General features: G+C 41.8%; 1 protein-coding gene across 1 annotated transcript in view; it reads right to left on the bottom strand.

The window, feature by feature from the left end:
* Window positions 1-11,185, bottom strand: part of Mtmr10 (myotubularin related protein 10) — a 49,470-nt gene extending 38,285 nt beyond the window's left edge. The window contains exons 1-3 of the mRNA XM_021659946.2: window positions 10,912-11,185; window positions 10,354-10,414; window positions 1,893-2,029 (exon numbers count right to left, since the gene is read on the bottom strand). Coding sequence (XP_021515621.1) covers window positions 1,893-2,029; window positions 10,354-10,414; window positions 10,912-10,971 — 258 coding nt within the window. The 5' untranslated portion in view covers window positions 10,972-11,185. The remainder of the gene's footprint in view (window positions 1-1,892; window positions 2,030-10,353; window positions 10,415-10,911) is intronic.
* Window positions 11,186-18,268: the final 7,083 nt, after the last annotated feature.

The following is an 18,268-nucleotide window of genomic DNA, read 5'->3' as shown; positions in this document are numbered from 1 at the left end:
GCCAAGGAGCACGAATATCTTTGCTGTGCAGCAAGAGCCACTCAAAGAAAAGAGCCTCTTACAGCACACACTAGGAAGCAGAGGTAGAAGGACATATGTTTTGTTTTTTGGGACAGGGTTTCACTAGGTAGCCCAGGCTGGCTTGTAACTCCTGAGAACTCTTTGGTCTTAGCTACTTGAGGATTACAGGCATAGGTCACCACACCTAGCTCGCACACTTTTATTCTTACAAACGGAAATTAAAATATATACCACAATGTTACTATAATAGCTGAAGATGTAATATGATTAGTTACTCTATAGGCAAACAAGTGCATGCCTAGTTCTACATGAATTGGCCTCATAATAAAAAAAAGGGGGGGTTCTTAGGTTATCAGACTTTAAGGAGTAAAATCATAGCTGATTTTTATAACAGAGTTAGGGTGGGAAATGACTAGCTAGAGATAATGATTACTACAATTTTTTTAAAGGTTTGTTTTTGTTTTGAGATAGGGTCTGCTCAGGTTCACCTTAGAAATGTTATTCTCCTGCCTTAGTTTTCCAAGTACAACAACCTTAGAAAAAGTTTTGGAGCTGGAGATGTAGGTAGAAGTCCTGAGTTTGATTCCCAGCACCTCATAATATTCTGGCAAAGTGGAACACATCTGTAATCCCAAAACTCAGGAGGTAGATGCAAAAGGATCAGAAGCTCAAGGTCACTCTCAACCGCACATGGAGTGTGAAGCCAGCCTGGGTTACATGAAACCCTACACCTCCAACCAGGTACCTCCTGATCATTTTCAAACTGAAACCCAGCTGTCATACTAACTGCTGTCGGCAGGGCTCTGGTTATCACTGCTCCTGGATTTAACTGACTCCAGGGATAGGTTTCCCTGATCAGTAAAGGAAATGTGGGGCCAGAGATCATTCAAGGAAGCCAAAAGCAAAGGAAAAACCCAGGTCCACAGCAGATGAGCTAGTCTCCCTGCATACCAAAAGCATTGTTAATGCTTTGAACTTAATCTAAATATAATTCAGGAGATTAACACATACATGAATATACAGAAAATATTTAAAAAATTAGTGAATGACTACATGAAATAAAATGTACTTACACACAGATCACTCAAAGAAATGCTTGGGTTGTTAAAAATTTTTTGTCAAAATTTTTGTACTCTCACAATTCACTAGAAAGTAGAATTCAAGTTTCTGGGAAAAACAGCTAATTAGTTTAAAAAATAAGAAAACAAATCAACAAAATGTTCACCATTCATATGCCAAATAATTGAGTTTTTCTCTTCATTATTAGTCAAAAAGAATGTTTGTTTTTATAAATACATTTCTAAAACTGAAGGAAAGAAAATAACTCCCTTATTGAAAAAGATATAATCAGTAATCCCAGATGATAAATAAAGCAGAGTAACTTGAAATCATCTCACTAAGCCTAGTATGAGGTGTAATCAAGTACTTGGGAGACAGAGGCAGGAAGACCGAGAGTTCTAAGCCATCGTGAGCTCTACAATGAAACGATGTGGACTGGGGATGTAGCTCCAAAAGAAAACAAAATGGCAATCACAAACCACTCACTCTATTCCTCAAGCAAGTTGTGACATTCTCCTTCACTGGATTTTTATTTCATTTTAAATAATTTTTATAAGTTCTTTGAGAATTTTGTACAATATATTTTGATCATATTCATCCCTCCTTTGACTCCTCCCGAATCGATCACCCCTTGCCTACCCACACAAATTCATGTCCTTCTGCTTGGTCTATCAGTTCCATTTTTATAAAGTATATTTCCAACATTAATGATTTGTTGGTAACTCTTAACAATTTCCCATGTCAATTATTTTTATAACAATATATTCTGCTTACAGTTAAAGCCTTAAAATAAGTAAATAATACACAAATACCTGTAATGGCATTGGGTCATCTGTAATAAAGGAAATTTTGAAGTTACTGCACATCAACTTTCCCCATAGGTCATACTGGCTCGTGTCTGTTGCGATGCATTTTCTCACAAAATTTACTTCATTTACAACAATTTCTCCTAAAAGAAAAATAAAAGTTACAGTGAGCTACAAATAAACCAAACAAACCCCAAAACCCCTGTGTGACCTTGCCACCAGAGGACTTCACGACTGGTAGTGTCTGAAACAATGACTCCTGGCATTTGTGCGCACTGGGAGTTCTTTGTGTCCCCAATGGTATAGTCCAGAATGAAGCCCAAACAGCTTTGGAGTCTGAGCTGACTGAATCAGAAAGGCTGGCCTCAGCCCTGTGCTTTGCTGCTGCTCTACTGCCTCTAGTTAGCCAGCTTCAAAGGTGTTCCTGAGAGATTTGTGATGGAATATCTGTGCTTTATTAAGATGAGACGCACACTAACAATCATGTCTTTGATCATTTTGTAAGGGATGAAAACCAGCACTCAGTTTTATCTGCTTTAAAGTATAATTCATAAAACCTTTGCACTCAAATTGTAACAGAGTAAACAATAAAACTTTAAAATAAAGTTTGAGTTAAAAGGGAAGACTGGAAAAATAAATAATTACAAACCTAAACAAGAGCTCTCATATGCTTTTGAAATGGGTAATTTCTTGAAAAGGTATTTAGAACTTAATCATCATTTTAAGATCTACAATGCAATTAGACAAGGCACATCTTAAGCTATCAGTCTCTTTGGTCAATGGCAGAAAGCCAGAATACAATCTATTCTGCACTTTCTATTATTAAGAAACTGTTTTCATGGTGATGACTAGAACCTGTTTGCTGACAATCCACAAACACCTAATTATGAAGAATGGAACTTTAGTCTCAAAACAATCTTCTCTAACAAAAATGCTAACAATAAACTGTGCGATGATGAATAAATTTTAGTCAAAACTCTAAAAATTCATAAGGCTAATTTTAAGACGAGCTGCTAATATTTACTTGAGGATTTAATTCATATGCTCATGTCAAATTCCTGGCTCAAATCACTTCAGAAAATTTCCATTCTGAATACAAGCTTCCTTCACACGGCTTGAGGCCCTGAATGCCAAGTCCTGCTCAGCTGTCTTCCTCAGCCTCCTGCTCCAGCCACAATGGCCTTCTATGAACCCCTTTTATATACCACACTGCTTCCATTTATGGGTCTTTGAACATGCTCCTGTCTTGGAAGCTTCTTTCTTTCAGACAGTGCCTGCACTAAAGAATGCCTTACAATAAATCTTCCTGCCTAGATTAAATTTATCTTATCATAGCGCCATATACTTGTAATTAATTCCACTGCTCATTGCAGCTACAACTTGACACACGTTTACTTTTTTAAGTTAATGCTTGCTTTATAGTGAGGATTATATATCCAATGATGGTAGAAAACAGACTTTTGTTGAAACGTCAGTCATAGAACAGTATCAAATACATGTTAGATGGTTGCTAAAAAAAAAAAAAAGTGCTGAATAGAAGAATGAAATCAACTCAAAGGCTCTGGTTTACTGAAAATAAATAAAACCATTGGTCTGAGTGGATAAACAAAGCAAATCATGATCTCACTAAATCAGATGTGGCAATGGAACCCAGAACTTAGGAGGCAGAGGCAGCAGGACCCCATAGTTCAAGACCAGCCCAAGCACACAGTAAGACTCTGTCCCCAAAAAGCAAACACTGGGGATGTGGCTAGGTGTTAGAGCATGTATAAAGACCCTGGGTTAGAGCAACAACAAAACAAACCAACAAATAAACCTCCAAACTCACTAACTCTATTCCTCTAGTAAGCCCAACATTCTCTCTAGCTTATTTTAATGTGAGTAGGGGACATTCTCAGCAGATAACCAGTAGCCGTGGAACTTGAGCTGCTCTGAGCAGAGTGAGACCAGTGATTCAGTCTGGTCAAGCAGCCAGTTGAGTTGGAAGAGGACTGTGTGGGCACGCAAAGGCAGAATGTAATCACAGAACTGCCACGGATGCCCCCAACACACAGAGAACAGTGTAATCTAGGATTGGTGGCTTCTCAACGCTTATCCTGATTCTCAAGACAGTCTCTATCGGAGGAGGGCAGATGTTTTCTCTACTACAGAGATAAGGGAGTTGGCACCAGAAAGGCTAAATCACTTCCACACTCGTAAGACTTTAAAAACAGAAATAAATGTGGAACTTATCAAGTGGAATCAGCACCCATAGGGTCTGTATCCCAGGTCTCAAGGACATACACTTCCTTAAATACAAAGCAGGGCACTGCATACAATTTAGTCTTCAAAGCACCTCAGATGACTTGGGGTACCTAATATAATGTACTCAGGGAATATGGACAGGAACAAAACTCTGTGCATGTTCAGTTCATGATTTTGGAAGATTTGCCATCAAGAGCCGGCTGACTCCACAGATGTGGAACCCAGCCACAAAAAACTTCTGTCCTTGTTTCTACAAACTTTCACAAACATACATGTGTTGTAGTAACACGGAACAAGTATCAGCATTGAATTAAAGACTCACAGTGTTGCTCCAAACTGCACGCTAATGAGAAACAAATGAAATTTTCTACAGCGTTGTCCACAGAGAGCTTACCAACTGCCCTATCACAATCTGGGCTACTGAATAGTCAATGTCTTTCCATAGTCGTAGTTATTAGACTTAAATAACTGGACTAATTATTTCCCCTGCAAACAGAAAGCACATTCCTGTAACTCAAGCTTTCTGCTTACCTCATATTGTACCATCCCCCAACCAATTTACCTGAAATAGGACTCTCAAAACAATGCTACAGAAAGTCAAGAGCTGCACCATTTATGATTCATTCATACTTGTATGTATGTTACACTCAAATAAAAAACACCTAAAAAGATGTGAGGAGTTAGTGTGTGCTGGTGAGGTATGTAGCAGGAGTGTGAGAAATGGACAGCTGCCAACATGTGAAGGCTCCGGATGACGCTCCAGCCTAATGCTCCAGTACTGTAGCTGATTACATCTTCCTCAGCTCCAATGGCATGACACCAGTCCTGTGATCTTCTGAGACAGTGTATCTGTAAATTCAAATGCTAAAAAACTCAGCCTAAATCATCTGGGTAGCCATCTTCAAATGAGTATTACATGAGCTCTTTAAAAGACAGTTTTCTTTTCAGGTTTCCAAGAGAGTAACTTACAACCCAACTGAGAAAATGAGACTTAGAGTGAGGCAGAAAACAAGAAAAATAGCAAAATGTCACAAACAATGTATATGTAAAACATAAAGTATGACAGCTACACATGATGACTAGTCTCATCTTCCAGATGCATCCTTCCCTGATCTGACTACAAGAGACCTGGTAATTAGGGCATTTGTTATCAGCCTACTAGCTAATCTCTATAACTGAAGTGCTGTTGGTTTTGTACTTGGGAAAGGGAAGAATGAACTGAGCTGACACAGGGCTTCCAGAATACTGGCCCAGGCTTAGCTGACACTCAAAATTCATATGACAAACATTTCCTGAGAAGGCTTTTGCTGACACTCCCTGATAAGTCCCAAATCTGACTTAGGTGACTATCCTAAGCCCTCACGGCCTTTGTTATCCTCCACTACAGCACCTCCCCCAAGAACAGAAAATTGTATAAGGACAGAATCTGCACCACCACACCACACCACACCACACCACACCACACCACACCACACCACACCACACCACACCACACCACATCACACCACACCACACCACACCACACCACCACCTTCCCAAAACAAAATAAAAAAACCACCTCTGCCAAACACACTGGGCATACATTCCATACCTGCTGAACAAAGCAATCCATTGCAGTTAGTCATAGCATTTCAATCTTCTCCCTCCCACCTCCGGGATCCTCAGGGAGGGAAGAGAGCAAAGGTCCTCAAGCCTTACTGCAAATCTTACATCCTAATCACAAAGCTGTTGGCACTCTACAAGCTACTCCTCAGCAATGCTAGCAACAGGAAATCACTACCTCTTAAGACATTCCACTTTGGGGCAGCTGAAATTGAAAGTTCTTCCTCAAGCTGGGTCAAAATCTGTCACTGTTGTGAAAAAAGCAGAGCCAAAAACATGACTACTAGAGAACTGTCACTAGAGAATTTTCTCTTGCCTAACATTCAACCTGCCCTCCACAGTTGCAAAGCATAAATCTGTCCACGAAAGCCACCAATGCACCTAGGGGAGCTGTGCTGTTTGGTGGCTAGCACACATGGGAGCCAGGCACAGAAGTCCCCTCTACCTTTACAGGCTCTGCGACACTGGGCAGCTTCCTGAGTTCTTGCTAGTTCTCTCACTTGTCAAATGAGGACAAATTATTATCTTGTCTGACAGGGCTGTTGTGAGGAATGACCTATGAGGTATATCAGCCAAGGATGTGATCTCAGGTGTCAAAAGCATGCCTGGAACCAGGGTAAGCAAAAAGGAAATTCTGTAGCTTTGTGTTAGCTGGAAATCAAGGACAGTAGAACCCAGAGGCCTGAACACTGCCCTGTTATCCCCTCGGTGCTCTTTATTAGGTAAGCACTGGTTTTCCGGAATTGCAGGTAGTACCACCAAATGCCTTCCTTAACATGAACTTGGACATATCTGGAAGCAGAGCTGTGCTGGGACGATCCAACCATGGCTGGGTAGAGGAGGACTCTGTTTTCAAAGATGATGGGAGGATACCCACACAGACAAACTGGTCATCTCTGCATGGCGCCCACTAAACTGTACTGACCATAATCTCATCTTGCAGTTTCCATTTTACATTCCAAACCATGTCTATACATAAAAGAAATTTAGGGGACCAAAATAAAGTTCCTAACGTTGTATTTTGCCAATTTAAAATGTTTTACTTAGCAAAAGAATATATCCTACATCAAAGAAGTGAGCAGATTATCTCAGTACAACAATTTATAACTCAAATAACATCAACCTTATAAGAGTAAGCTGCATCTTCCTGGCTTTCCTTTTACCATGGCCTAGCAAAACAACACTACAGGCTGAGCACAGTGGCCTAGAGTGCCAGCCTTTGGGAGGCGAAGCAGGGGATTATTGAACCCAAGGATTTGAGTCCAGCCTGGCCAATATTGTTACAATTAATCAGATAGATAAGTAGGTAGGTAGGTAGGGAGATAGATATAGATAGAGATAGATAGAGATAGATAAATAGATAGATAGATAGATAGATAGATAGATAGATAGATACATAAATTGCCCCAAATACCACACAGGCCCTGCCTGGAATTTAGGAACCACTTATATCACAACCTCCTACTCATCCAGATAGCATGGAATCCCCTCAGGGCCCTGTTGTGATTCAGATTCACTACGAAACCTAGTACCCAGGAGGTTCTCATCTGTTCCCACACATAGATACAGAGTTACACACTTAAAAGTAATACTCTCTGCTTTCTAAAAGCATGAAATGACTGACATGTATACAGGATTCCTGTAACAACCTAACGACAAAGAGAATGCAGGCCCAAATGTTAACTAAGCAGACACAGTGCTTTACTCCAATTACAGCCTCAGATGTAATTCTCTAGAGATGTCTAGCATGAAATAGCAGTGTTTCTCTTGCTCCTAAATCCAGGAGTTGGTCTGTCTGCATGCATGTATGCCTAAGGTAACAGTTTAAGCAGGGCGGGGTCCTTTTTCATTCACTCAGTGAGACCTCAGTGTCACATTTCAGGCACCTTGTAAGATATCACGGGATTTGATACACTGATGATATTTCATACAAACCCCTTCTCAAAGAGCTTCATGAACCAGGAAAGTTGAAAATTACTAACATAAACCAGAATCTGAATTAAATTACTCGTCATTTTCTTCAATTTTCCTTAATAAACGATAGGGATCATTTTAAACTTGGCATTAAGTCCTAACAGAACACATGATCAAGGCATACAAATAAACAATTGATTTTGTGTTCTAACTTTCATCTGCTTATTGAATTAAAAGTTCAAACTTCGGGCAACTGAAGTAGGATATCCTCGGGCCGAAGGCAGTAAGCCAAGGCATAGCGTGCGACACCATATCATTGAACAATCACTTCTTGTTCTGTGTGCCCGGGTAAAGAAAGCCACAGGTGACTTGGGCAAATTTCCTCTCGTCCTCTGACTGCAGTGAAAGCCAGAACTGTCTTAGTAAAGCACTCAGTCAAAAGTGCTGTATTAGCTTAGGTCTTTACAGTTTGTTCACTGTCATTTTTGTGGTGGTGGGGATCAAAGCCAGGGACTTGTGCATACTAAGCATGTTAAGCACATACTCTGCCATAAGCAGAGTACTAACATACTAAGCATGTTAAGCACATACTCTGCTACCACCCTCGTCTAGGTTTTCAGATTACAAGACTTTCTACTTGTTTTCCATATTACATGTGGAGAGTTCCATGTTGTAAGTAGAAAGAGTATAACACGGGCTCTAACAGTATTTACAGGTTTGACATTTAGGTTAAGGCAGGAAAAAGAGACCACAATGGATGCTCAGCCAAAATACAACCTCAAAGAGAATAGGAAAATAAGTATAAGAGGGTAAGAAGAGCAGAGGTCAGGAAAGGGGCAAGTGTCTGAAATTCAGGATCAGATCAGTGTATAAGGGTAAGTGAGGAGGAAAGAGAACCTGGACATCAGTGTTATCATTCATGCACCTACAGAGATTACATGTGACACGTGTTTCCTGCAAGAAAAATTAATACAGTTAAGGAAGTTTCTTAACAGGCAATTGAAAAGACAGTGTTACTTCTAGGAAAAGTATACTAACCACAGACAGGAACTGGGGTTAAAAATCTTCTCCAGAATTTTTGTTTGTTTGTTTAGTAATTTTAATGCCTAATTTTTCACTAAGAAAATTTTTTAACCATATTCATACACACTTTGACTTTTTCTAAGCATATCTTAAGTTTAAAAGCTAATTAAAAAAAAAAAACAAGACATGACCAATGTAAGACTACAATGTTTTCAATGTCAAAGCACAGAATCACTGAGGAGGGGACTGGCTGTCTAAGAACCAGGCCAATTCAAAGTAAAGGCAAAGTTCAACAGCTTACAGACACTCAGTCAGCATGTGGACTGTTCCTCTCGCTGTTTTTAAAATGCCTACAGTGGCGAGCACCAGCAGGGAGCATGCACAGTGAGCAAGGGTTACTCAGGACTGCTCACTCTCAAGGATAGCAGAGAGGGCTCATTAGTAAACAGTGAGTTAAAGACACTAACAAAATCCGGAAAAATATAACTTTAATAAAAAAGTAAAAAAGAAAAACCAACAAACTTTTAGGAGTCGGCATCTACCATCCAGAACCAAAGGCTGATGCTTTGTTTATCCCTACATTTTATTCCTACATCCCTAACTGTTTATTACTACATTTTTATGTTTCCACATTTGTTAGGCGGCTATCAACAAAGTCTTAACTATCTTATTTACGTAGTGATTTTGAGATAACAAACTGGTATATATGCGTACACATATATATGATCATAGTTTAAAGTTAAGATAGGTAGGCCTTTCTACATGTCTGGCAATTTGACCCCATAATCTTATTAAACAACTTATTTTTCTTTAATTATTGTGTAAAGGTTACACAATTCAAAATAGCAATCAAATAATAGTTTTTCTACACTGTAAAACGCTGCTATGAATGCCTACTTCTATTTCTAAGGTCTAAATCTAAGGTAAATTTGTTCTTAACAAGTGATTCTCAACCTGAGGATGACCCTAACACACACACAGAGAGAGAGAGAGAGAGAGAGAGAGAGAGAGAGAGAGAGAGAGAGAGAGAGAAAGAGAGCATGATAGGGCAATGCCTGGAGACATTCGGGTTGTGCTGAGAACATGACAGCTAGTTAGCAGGAGATGGGGCACTGCTGTCACCAAACAGAGGCCAAAGAGGTAGGGATGGCTGTCAGCTAGGGACAGCTCCTCACACAACAAAGAATTGCCCAGACGGAAAGGTCAATAGTGCCTCTACTGGGAAACAAAGTTCTAAATTGAAACAGGCAAATTCGCCGATAGCTGACAACTTCAAAAAACAGTTACAGAGTAGTTCAATGTCTGCCAAGCCTTGCCATTAGCTTAGGGACACAGGCATGCTTTTCATACTATCAAAAACACATTAAAATGACGATTTGATTATTGATCATGAATTCACTAGGTGCTAGAACACACGTAGAGCAAAAAACTTTCAGTACCCAGGCAATTCAAAACTAACATTTCAGAAGACAGAAATGAGGTGGTTATGCTCTTGAAAGTCTTCCACTGTACTTTAAACTTTCCGAGACAAACATTAATTATGTCTGGCCAACTGTTTATCTTCTCACTTCTTAAGTTTTTTTTAACTGGAGAAAGTTTAAAACAATAAGAGAAAGTTAACCACACAAACAAATATTAGTCCGTGCAATCTCAGTCCAAAACATATTAGAATTCTGAAATTTACCTGGCAAAAGGACTGGCTCCAGTTTTTTAATCTTCGGTTCGGAACTGATTTTATCGTCAGTCTGAAATACATGAACAAAATAAAGCAAAAATCCAAATACCGCCCGTCATAAGATACTAAGGCAAATTTTCTAAGTGATGACACATGCGACAGACATATATCTCCTACTTAAAACTCAAGTCCGAAACGAGATCGTTTTAAGAGCTACTCATTATCGACTTGAGAGCCTGACAAACATATTTACAAAAGCCCAAGCCACTTGCAAGAGCTCGTAATCACCAGGCAGGTAAGCTCTGCGAAGTGTCCACAACACTGCAGCCATCTGGCTGTCAGAGCAGGGTCGGTGCCCGCCACGAAGGAAGGAAAGAAATGCAGCTCGGGACTATCCCTAAGGTCTTGTCACACGGCAGGACTAAGGACAGGAGGACTTCGGCTACAGAATGGCCGCCGCGGAGCTCTACAAGTTTACAGTGCGCCCGAAGCTCCCGGGAGGCGCGCTCGGCCGCGCCGCGTCCAGCTCCCGGGCGGCCCGCGGAGCCGCGAGCGCCGAGCGCTTACCTGGGGTGGCGGCAGGAGGTAGGACCTGAAGCTGGGTCTGGGCGGCTTGAGGGAGAACATGGTGCCGCCGCCTGTGCGCCCCGGCCCTATGGCCGGCCAGACGCCTCCGGGCTCAACGTTCCCGGTGCGGCTGCCCAGGCCGGGTCTGCGGCCCGCCCCGCCGGGCGGACTGACGGGCGGGGACCGACGCGCCGGAGCGCCCGCCCGAGACGGGCGGGGCCGGGCGGGGCCACGCCCATCCCCGGAAGCGGCGCGCGGAGCCGCGACGAAAGCTCCTAGTCCCTAGGCCGCACGGTCGTGGAGCGCGACGCTAAAGCGGGCCGCTGCGGGGCCCCAAGAGGCCATCTTGAGAGCGCGCTTCTACGGAGGCCCGCGTGGGTCACGCCGGCCTTCACTGACCTATTGAGATTCGCGGGGGTCATGACGGCTCTGTGAAGTTGTTGTGGCCTGTGGTGCGGCAGGGTGCGTTTTAGCTGCTGTCCCAGGACCCCAGTTCTCGGGGCATCTGCCATAGCTGCTGCTCCTGAGCTTCGGTTTTGTTGTTAACTTGTTTTGTTTTGTTTTGTTTTGTTTTGTTTTGTTTTGTTTTGTTCTAAGCTGGAGAAGTGCAGAGACCCCGGGCAACCCGAGGCTTCAAGGTTACAGTTTTCTCTTGAGGGGTGCCCACACTGGAACACCCAGAGATCTAGGCGTCAGAGCACACAGGTTGCATTAACTACGGATTTCTTTGAGCTACTGAAACTTAGTAGCCAGGACAGATGGCAAACTAGAACCCCCAATTTAGTTTACTGATTTTATTCATCTCGTTAAATTTGTTAGGTGAAAAGGTTTTATTAAGCAAGTTGTCTCTCTCCCCCTTTTCCATCCTCATATATAAAGATGCTGCTGATCAGATAAGTCATCAGAAGCCCGTGGAGAGAAGAACCCAGCGGTGTGGGGACTCAAACCATGGGACAAATGGCGGGGGTTAACATTAAAGCAGACCTGGCTGCCAGGTTCTCACAGCATCCCTTAGTCCCTACCAAGTTACTGAGTATGGCTGGCATACCCAGCCCTCAACCCTGAACTCTCCAACCCAGGAACTGGGTTGCCCCTCCTGGAGAGGCTCTTCCCTATACAATCCAGCCATTTTGGTTACCTGCCCCATTTTTATGTTTTGCCCTCTTGGCTCCTGCACCTAGTTCCCTCTCCCTTCTCCCTGTTCTCCTCACGTGGCTTGGAGTCAAGTCCACTTTGGACTCTCAGATGTCTCTGCCTCAGGCTATGCTCTCGTTTTTATCTATAAACTTCCTCCACCGGACCTAAGAGCAGCCATAATTCATTCTTTCTTTCTTTCTTTCTTTCTTTCTTTCTTTCTTTCTTTCTTTCTTTCTTTCTTTCTTTCTTTCTTTCTTTCGTCTCTCTTTCTCTCCTTCCTTCCTTCCTTCCTTCCTTCCTTCCTTCCTTCCTTCCTTCCTTCCCTCTCTTTTCATTATAGAAATGAGAATCTGCTTCTTTTTTTCCCTTTTTTTAATTCTTTATTAATTACACTTTATTCACTTTGTATCCCCCTGTGGTTCCCTCCCTCCTCCCGTCCCAATCCCTCCCTTCGTCCACCCTCTGCATGCATGCCCCTCCCCAAGTCCACTGATAGGGGAGGTCTTCTTTTCCTTCCTTCTGATCCTAGTGAATTAGGTCTCATCAAGAGTGGCTGCATTGTTTTCTTCTGTGGCCTGGTAATGCTGCTTCCCCCTCAGGGGGAGGTAATTAAAGAGCAGGCTAATCAGTTCTTGTCAGAGACAGTCCCTGTTCCTGCTACAATGGAACCCACTTGGATACTGAACTGCCATGGGCTACATCTGTGCAGGGGTCTTAGGTTATCTCCATGCATAGTCCTTGGTTGGCATATCAGTCTCAGGAAAGACCCCTGTGCTCAGATTTGTTGGTTCTGTTGCTCTCCTTGTGGAGTTCCTGTCCTCTTCAGATCTTACTGTTTCCCACTTCTTTCATAAGATTCCAAACTTGTACAACCACTCTGGAAATCCATCTGGCACTTTCTCATACAACTAAGAATAGCGCTTCCTCAAAATCCAGCTATACCATTTCTAGGCATATATCCAAAAGAGGCTCAAGTACACAATAAGGACATTTGCTCAACCATATTTGTAGCAGCTTTATTTGTAATAGTCAGAAGCTGGAAAAAGGCAGATGCCCCTCAGTGGAGGAATGGATACAGAAATTGTGGTATATCTACACAGTGGAATATTACTCAGCAATAAAAAACAAGGAAATCATGAACTTTGCAGGTAAATGGTGGGATCTGGAAAAGATCATCCTGAGTGAGCTATCCCAGAAGCAGAAAGATGCACACGGTAGAGAATCTGCTTCTTAGTCACAAAGAACAGCCTAACTTCAGCACAGTACAGGGCATGTCTATACCGTGCTTCTGAGGTGAAGCAGCCTTTGTGGGAGGGAGCCAGTGGTATTCCATGCCTTTTTACTTTGAAAAATAATGCCCCAAACCCAGCATTTTATCATGATTGTCACAGGAAAACTGATGTGGCCCAGGAATCAGTCACCAAGCCAGCAAGTGTGCCAATGTGTGTGTGTGTGTGTGTGTGTGTGTGTGCGCGCGTGCGTGTGAGTGCGCTCTCAAAGACAGGAAGAGTTGCTCTCCAACTTTTCCTGGATTCAGAGCCCCAGATAGTTCTGGCTAACCTGTTTAGTAACAGTTGATTGTACTTTGTATGAGTAATTTGATTGAATTACTCATACAAAAAAACAGTGGTGCACATTTAGCTTTTATGACTATTCCTTTATTTTTCCACATTAAATGGATTTACCTCTAATAGTCTTCAAACACTGTGTCCTTTTTACGGGATTGGGGGTGGTTGTGGTTGATGTTTTCTTTAATATGCACATCAACAAAAACTGAAAAATGGGAGAACTGCAGATTTGTTGTTGGCTTCACAGTAATCTTTCTGGTTAGTTTTTTCAGTCACATATTGTGGATATCTAGTTGTTTTAGTGCACTTAGACACCTGGGCCACTGTAACAAACTTCTATACCACTGGGCCTGCTGCTAATGACTCCTCTCCTGCTGCATTAGGCTGCTCTAGGCACTCTGTGTTATCAAGGTTATGGAGTCAGAGTAGCATGAGATCAAGGCTTTGTTACGATAGTTCTGGGTTCCCCTCCCCATTTCTTTTTCTTGCCGTGTTGGCAATTGAATTGAACCTCAGCCTCCCCATTTTACTCATCAGGTGCCCTACCACTGAACTACAGCCCCAGTCCCTCTATTGACAGGATTTTACTCAGTTCCTGGCCTTGAACTAGGGATCACCCTGCCTCAGCCTCCCAGTAGATGGGATTACAGGCTTGAGCTACTAGACTCAGCTTCAAAAATGTTTCTCACCAGGACTCTCAGCATCTTTTAGCCAATAGCTTTTTTCTTGCTATGTTCTCACATGGTGGGACTTTCTCCTTAGCATACTAACACTATTTGATTAATACCTTGACTCTTTGTCTTAAGGGCTCTGTCTCTAGACTCCCTCTACAGTCTCCTTAGGCATCAGTGTCTCAGGGGGTGTGTTTGGGAGTGGCAACTGAAGTCAGTCTGTTGACAGGTTTTGAAACCTCTTCTTAGAGCTTTATCTTGACAACTGTATGTTTGGTGTATTAGATCACCCCCTCTTTTTTATGCTGATTGTTTCATTACATTTGTTTCCATTCTTATTTTTTCCATTATAGGGAACACTGGCATCCCCTAGAAATCACTTTCTTTTCCTTGACAGAAAAAAAGGGGGGAGGAGGTTCTTGAATACTTATTGGGTTCTAGATACTTGATGCTTCGTTTAGTCACTCATTCAAACAGTTAACAGATTTTTATTGAGTGCCAGCTTTGTGCTGGGCCTGAATCAGGACCCTTAAGAGCCCAATGTTCTTTACACTCATGAAATTTTCATTATGAGTAGAAAGAAAAAAAATATATATATATATATAACACATAACACAGTTTAAAGGTACTATAAAGGAAATTAAGAATGGAGATGGGGAGAAAAGTAATTGTTTTACCAATAAAGATTTAAGTAAAATCAGGGAAAGCTTTAATCCATAGACCATATTTGAGCTGAGACTGGAGGGAATAAAGGAGGTGAAAATCAGCAGGAAGAGTTTTGAGGCAGAGGCCAACAGCACACGTACACTGAGGCAAGAGCTTCAAATTAAATATTTGAGGCCAGGATCCTGAAGCAGCCTAATACAGTGGACAAGAGGTCAGAGGGGAAAAAACAAGCCAGGTGACAGTCCTTAAAAATTGGAAACTGAGAAGTGACAGTGACCTGACTTAATATTTTAAAACAGCCACTGCTGTAGTGGTATAGCATGGGAGAGACATTGGGGGCTATGACAACTGTGTAGATAAAAGTAGGAGACATTGCTAGCTGTGGGCTTGGCTAGAGGTGGCTGACTTGATGTCTACAAAATGATGCCTGTGGCTGGGTATATGCTTTTCAAGATAACAACTTTAAAGTGTATTAGAGGATAATTCAGGGAAGATGACAAGCCACAGCAGTTTTTAAGTCCTCATATAAAACAGACAAAACCACAACACATTAAAGGAGAAAGACCAGAGAATCCCCAAAACCACCCAAGGGAAACATCAACAACTACATATCTAAGGGAAATTATATCCTTGGGCTTTTCAAAATAGGAGCAAATGACTCTAACAAATGCTCATCACCCTGAAATGTTTGTAGTATCAGTGTCAGGAATCAGTGAGGCATCCATAGAACTTCAGGATAGCCCAAGGTGTTTGCTGGAAGACCCAGCCTGTCTGGTTGAGGGCAGCAGTGGAAACAGAAAGAGGTATTTCTTTCTTCAAAAGCAGAAGAAAGCAATAGGCTCCAAATAAGGTTGTGTTGGAGGAGGGAGAGGCTGAGAAGTAGGACTGAAGGAACTTTGAAAACAGCTTAAGGAGACTTCCCTTCCAGGAAAGGCATCCACACCAAGGACAAACTGCTGAGAATGAAGCATAATTGAGTCGATGAGAAGCAAAGGCAAAAGAAGACTATGAGAAAAGAATACGAACTAATAGGAAAAGCTGTCTTAAACCATCTCAAAAACTTAAGAAAACAAATTTCACATAAAAATAATCTCAGGAAAGTATGTGTTGACATTAGGGGAAAAAAAGTTGCAATGAGAAGGCTAGAGAGATGACTCCGTCCGAAAGTGCCTGCTGCAAAGAATAAGGATCTGAGTTTGAGCCCTGGCACCCTCATTAAAAGCCAGACCCAATGGTATGTGTCCGTGACCCTAACCCTGGGACATAGTAAAGACAGGATACTAAAGACTTGTTGGCCAGCTATAATAGATGAATCCGTAAGTTCCAGGTTTGGTGTGAGACTCTGTCTCAAAACATAAGGTGTTGAGGCTGGAAAGATGGCTCAGTGGTTAAGAACACTGGCTGCTCATCCAGATGACACCAGTTTAATCTCCAGGACCCACATGGCAGCTCACAACTGTCCCTAACTCCAGTTTCAGAGAATCTGATGCCTTCACACCAATGCACCTGAGATAAAATGAAATGAATTATTTTTTAAGATGATAAGTGATAGAAGACACGAGGCTTCAACATCTGGCCTCCACATGACCTGCACTTGCACACAAATGCATAAATGCATGGACACACATACCCCACAAAGAAATGAAAGCAGTTATAATGAAAGAGAACAAGAAGAAGTAGCATTCCTACAGATGACAAAACTCACCAGAGAGACATGTTCACTAAATAGATGAAAACACAGTTCCAAAGGGAGCACAGAGTTCTGAAGAACAGGAACTGGCAGTGTTTCTGAACTAGAAACATTAAAAATGAGTGGAATTAGAAATGAGAAAAAAAAATCACTTTCAAAATGAAAAACTAAACTAAAAGGACCCCAAGAAGCCTTAAGGGGGATGGAAAGAGAAAATGAAAACGCAGTGAAGAGGTAGAATAAGGGGCTGTTACTCGCTTTTTGTTGCTTTACTAAAGACACCATGACCAAAAGCAGCTGGGGAGGAAAGGGTTCATTTCATCTTTATAGCTTGTAGTACCTCACTGAAGGAAGTCACAGCAGGAACTTAAAGCAGGAAGCTGGAATAGGGTCGCTGTTTACTAGCTTGCTCCTCATAGCTTGCTCAGCCTACTTTCTTACATAACCCAGAACCACCTGTTCAGGGGTGACACTGTGCACCCTGGACAGGGCCCATCCACATTAATCAGCTATCAAGAAAATACTCAACAGATACGTGCACAGGCTGATCTGATAGAGGCTTTTTCTCATTTGAGGTTCCTTCTTCTCAGATGACCCTAGCTTATGTCAAGTTTACAAGAAATTCACCGGCACAATTGACCCCTTGCCAGTTTGACACACAAACTCATCACTATTAAACCATAACATTTCCTTTTCTTCCTGTTTATCCCCAAATTCTTGTTAACATAAAATATGACTTTAAAGGTACCACAGTATTCAAAAAAGTTTCTTTAAAATACCCAGCATCTCTTTAAAATTCCAAAGCCTCTCAACTTTAGGTTTCTGTAAAATAAAATAAATAAGTTAAATACTTTCTTATTCTAAGATGGGAGAACCAGGACACAATTATTATTAAATCAAAGCAAAACCAACATACACAATTATTATTAAATCAAAGCAAAACCAACATCCAGCAGGGTAAATCAAATTGTGTAGCTCTGTATCTGTCCTGTGGGATTCACTCATGATCTTCAGGCTCCCCATCAATCTTTCAGCCTCCATGCTACCAAAACCAGAACCATATGGGAGACTTTCCCATTACCAAAATTGGCTGCCAACACCATTGCCTCGAACACCATGGACCACAGCTTCTGTATGATAACTCTGAGGCAATACTCCCAGAAGATTTCACCTTAATGATGCTGGTATCTTTAGCTATATCAGGTACGTCAGCCCCAGCTATCCAACATCGATTATCCTAGGAAAACAAAGTTTTAACTTCAATAGTGATGGTCTCTTATTAACCACAGCTGATCCGTTAGCCTCAGCTGACCAGAAACCCAAACTCTTACTAAAAATCATCACAGAATCAGTCCCAATAAAATCTATGATGGACTCTACAACGTCCCTCTGAAACTTCACTGTCTGCATTGCTTTCAACATCCTGACCTCCCAAGCTCCCACAAAACATCCCATCAATTTTCAAGCACAAACGGCTTTTCCAAACACTTCTAAATTATTTCCCAAACAACAGAAACAGGCCTATCACAGTAACATCCTATTCTCTAGTACCAACTTCTGCCCCAGTTTGCTTTCTATTGTTGTACTAAAGACACCATGACCAAAAGCAACTTTGGGAAGAAAGA

The sequence above is a fragment of the Meriones unguiculatus genome, chromosome 14 (genome assembly GCF_030254825.1).
Source record: "Meriones unguiculatus strain TT.TT164.6M chromosome 14, Bangor_MerUng_6.1, whole genome shotgun sequence".
NCBI classification, from domain to species: Eukaryota; Metazoa; Chordata; class Mammalia; order Rodentia; family Muridae; genus Meriones; species Meriones unguiculatus.
Note: the sequence above shows the minus strand (reverse complement) of the source record. Positions and strands in the feature narration are given on the sequence as shown.